Source organism: Anneissia japonica, unplaced genomic scaffold, assembly GCF_011630105.1.
Source record: "Anneissia japonica isolate Jap-2015-1 unplaced genomic scaffold, ASM1163010v1 scaffold287901_len63016_cov152, whole genome shotgun sequence".
NCBI classification, from domain to species: Eukaryota; Metazoa; Echinodermata; class Crinoidea; order Comatulida; family Comatulidae; genus Anneissia; species Anneissia japonica.
The window spans coordinates 1-2,794 of NW_022683283.1; the positions used below are offsets into that span (position 1 = coordinate 1).

The following is a 2,794-nucleotide window of genomic DNA, read 5'->3' on the forward strand; positions in this document are numbered from 1 at the left end:
ACAGTTTTCCCATACACGATTATGTCATCTAAATACACCAGTAGTATATCCCATTGCAATCCAGAGAGAACGTGTTCCATCAGTCTCTCAAATGTTGATGGAGCGTTACACAGCCCAAACGGCATTACCTTCCAGGAATACAGGCCCCCACGCACTACAAACGCCTGTAATCCACGCAAAAGCGCTTCGTCCCGTCCTTTTTTGTGACCAGGACAACATTTGATGCCCATGGGCTCTCCGAATGCTCAATCAGGCCTCTGTCTAACAGGTCCTGCACTTGCTGGTTTATCTGTTCACTGGCCTCCATCGTCTGGCGCCGGGGTTGTTCCTTAATTGGTTGTGCCGTTCCAACATTTATGTGGTGTTTTACTTCGCCAGTTCTCCCTAAGTCGTAATCTCCTCTAGAAAACACATCTTGAAATTCCGCCAAAAGTGATGCAACTTGTTCGTGGTATTTTCCGGCAATGGATGCCACGCTCCGCTGCAACAGATCACTAAGGTGCTCGGGTACTCGTCCGCTGCTAACAGGCGGCTCCTTCCCTGTATGTGTCGATTCGATTTGGTCTTCTAATATTGGTGTTAGCTTGTCAACTGTGGTTCCCTCTCGAAGGACTCGTCGTTCTTTACCGGGGTTAAAAACGCGTAACGGCAGTTGTCCGTCTTCAACCTTCACTACTGTCCTTGCTAGAATTAGGCCATTCTTAGCCAGCTCCTCTTCTTCTTGGTTAGGTTCCACTATTCCTACTACCGGGCAGCTCGTCAACATTCGGGCGAATCCGGTAAGTATGTGTTCATGACCTGGTAATATCACAGTTGTATCTTCTATAATTACGTTCGAATTGAACTTGGTACCTTCGGGTCCAGTAAAACTAATTAATTCCCTTCCAATTTTCATCTGTAGTTTCCCCAGGTCCAATAACGATCCACTTGATGTGAGAACATCCATCCCTAGTAATCCAGCCACTTTTAAATTTGCAAAGATTACTCGAACCGATTGAAATGTCTGACCAATCTGTAGTCTCACGTAGGCACATCCTATGGTCTCTAGTGAGGTCCCATCTGCTTGTTGAAGGTTCCTCTTTGCTCTCTGAAGTTCTGGACATTTTTCTTTGGGTAAGTGGTAATATAAATTGGAGGACAAGACTGAGTCGGAGGCTCCTGTGTCGACTAGTAGGTTAGCCTTAATTCCATTAATTTAGCTGGTACATACAATCCTTCTCTTGGGCTGTAATGTGAGTATGTCCTTTTCTCTGGCCGATTTATTGTGTCGTTGAAGGGGTTCTTCCGCTTCCTTGAGTATTTGATGGGTCCTCGGTTCGTTCCAGCCTTCTCCCGACCCCTGGAGTCGGCTGCACGTCGTTTCCCGATTGACGTGTGTAATTTTCCGGGCAGCGTCGAGCAATGTGTCCCTCCTGTCTGCAATTATAACACCAGTCTTCTCCTCTGTTGCCACATTTTCCCGTCCTGCCCAGCCGGGGTTTCGGGTACTGACGTCGCCTGTTTTGAACGCAGGTTTCCCTCTATACGTCTCATCCAATCTGCTATTTTTTTCTCAAACGCCACCTGCCTTGAATCTTCCTCCGGTATAAGCCTGTCTCTTATACACATCTAGATGTGTATAAGAGACAGACGATGTGGATCTAGCATGGTTGCCAAATTCTGTGGATAACGCTGCACGTATGGCTTCGTCTAGAGTGGAAGGCGCCGCTCGGAATATCCCTTCTCTTATTTCCGGTCTTCCTACTGCCTCCATATAGTGCCCCTTCGCTAAGCGTTCCACTCCGGCTTCATCAAATTCAGGATATGCCAGGTATGCCAACTCTCGAACAGCTTGTCCTAGCTCTTGAAGGCTCTCCTTTGGTCCTTGCCTCCTTAATCGTAATGTCATTAGATGGTTTTCTGCTTTCCGTCCGGGTCCAAATCGTTGCTCCAAAGCATCAAGTATTTCTGTGTAAGTTATTTCCCGTCCTTGGCTAGCCCCCAGAACTTTCAGGGCCTGCCCCTTCAAGCTTGCCTTCAAGAATGCCCCTGCCTGCTTGTCAGACCATGCATTCGCTGCTTTACATGCTTCAAAATGTTGGGCGTAGTCCCTCCATGGCGTCTTCCCCTCGTACCTATCTGGAGTAATTATCGGTTTTCGAAAATCGCTGCCAAATCTCTGAGAAAACGCTTCCTCGCCAACTACCCTTGGCTCCCTAGTTAAGGGCCATGGCAATGAGGATGATGTTGGATGTTCCGTCTGTGTCGTCCCTCTCTTTTCAGTCGACTGGGCCATTGGTGGTCCAGCCGAAGGTAGGCTTGAAGCTCCTGCTTCCTAATATTCCATTGTTTTCGTGGGGTAGGTTCGGCTAACAGCGGGCATTGGCCTAGCGTCTGTAGGCCCAGTTCTGCTAATTCCTGTAGGCCTAATCCACGGCGTTGAATTATATCCAACAGGTGGTCCTGCTTGGGCACTACTTTAGTAAGTTGGGCACCAGATAAGTGTGTTTAGTAGTAATAAATTAATATTAAATAACCTGTCTCTTATACACATCGTTCCTCATCCATGGTGTTGAATTATATTCGGCACTTGTTGCTAATGGATTCATGTCACATTGGCCTGGTAGGCCTTCCATATTTGTCTCTCTCATCTCCATGCCTGAAAATTTTATCTCGCCCTCCAACCACTGTATCTCCTGCCTCAAACATTCCAATGAATTTTCCATTCCTGGCCATGATTCCCTAGAGAAATCCATGCGTGTAGGCAAAATGATAAATATTCCTTGTGAGGGTAATCACTCACTTAAATTCGTCA

General features: G+C 47.1%; 1 protein-coding gene across 1 annotated transcript; it reads right to left on the bottom strand.

Annotated features, from left to right (window-relative positions):
• Positions 1-154: 154 nt before the first annotated feature.
• LOC117099817 lies at positions 155-946 on the bottom strand. The gene has a single exon (XM_033239351.1). It carries the CDS (start codon positions 944-946, stop codon positions 155-157), a length of 792 nt encoding a protein of 263 aa, XP_033095242.1.
• Between the last annotated feature and the right edge of the window lie 1,848 nt (positions 947-2,794).

Coding starts and splice junctions, on each gene's coding strand:
- LOC117099817 (XM_033239351.1), bottom strand. CDS start 946: ATGGATGTTCTCACATCAAGTGGATCGTTATTGGACCTGGGGAAACTA.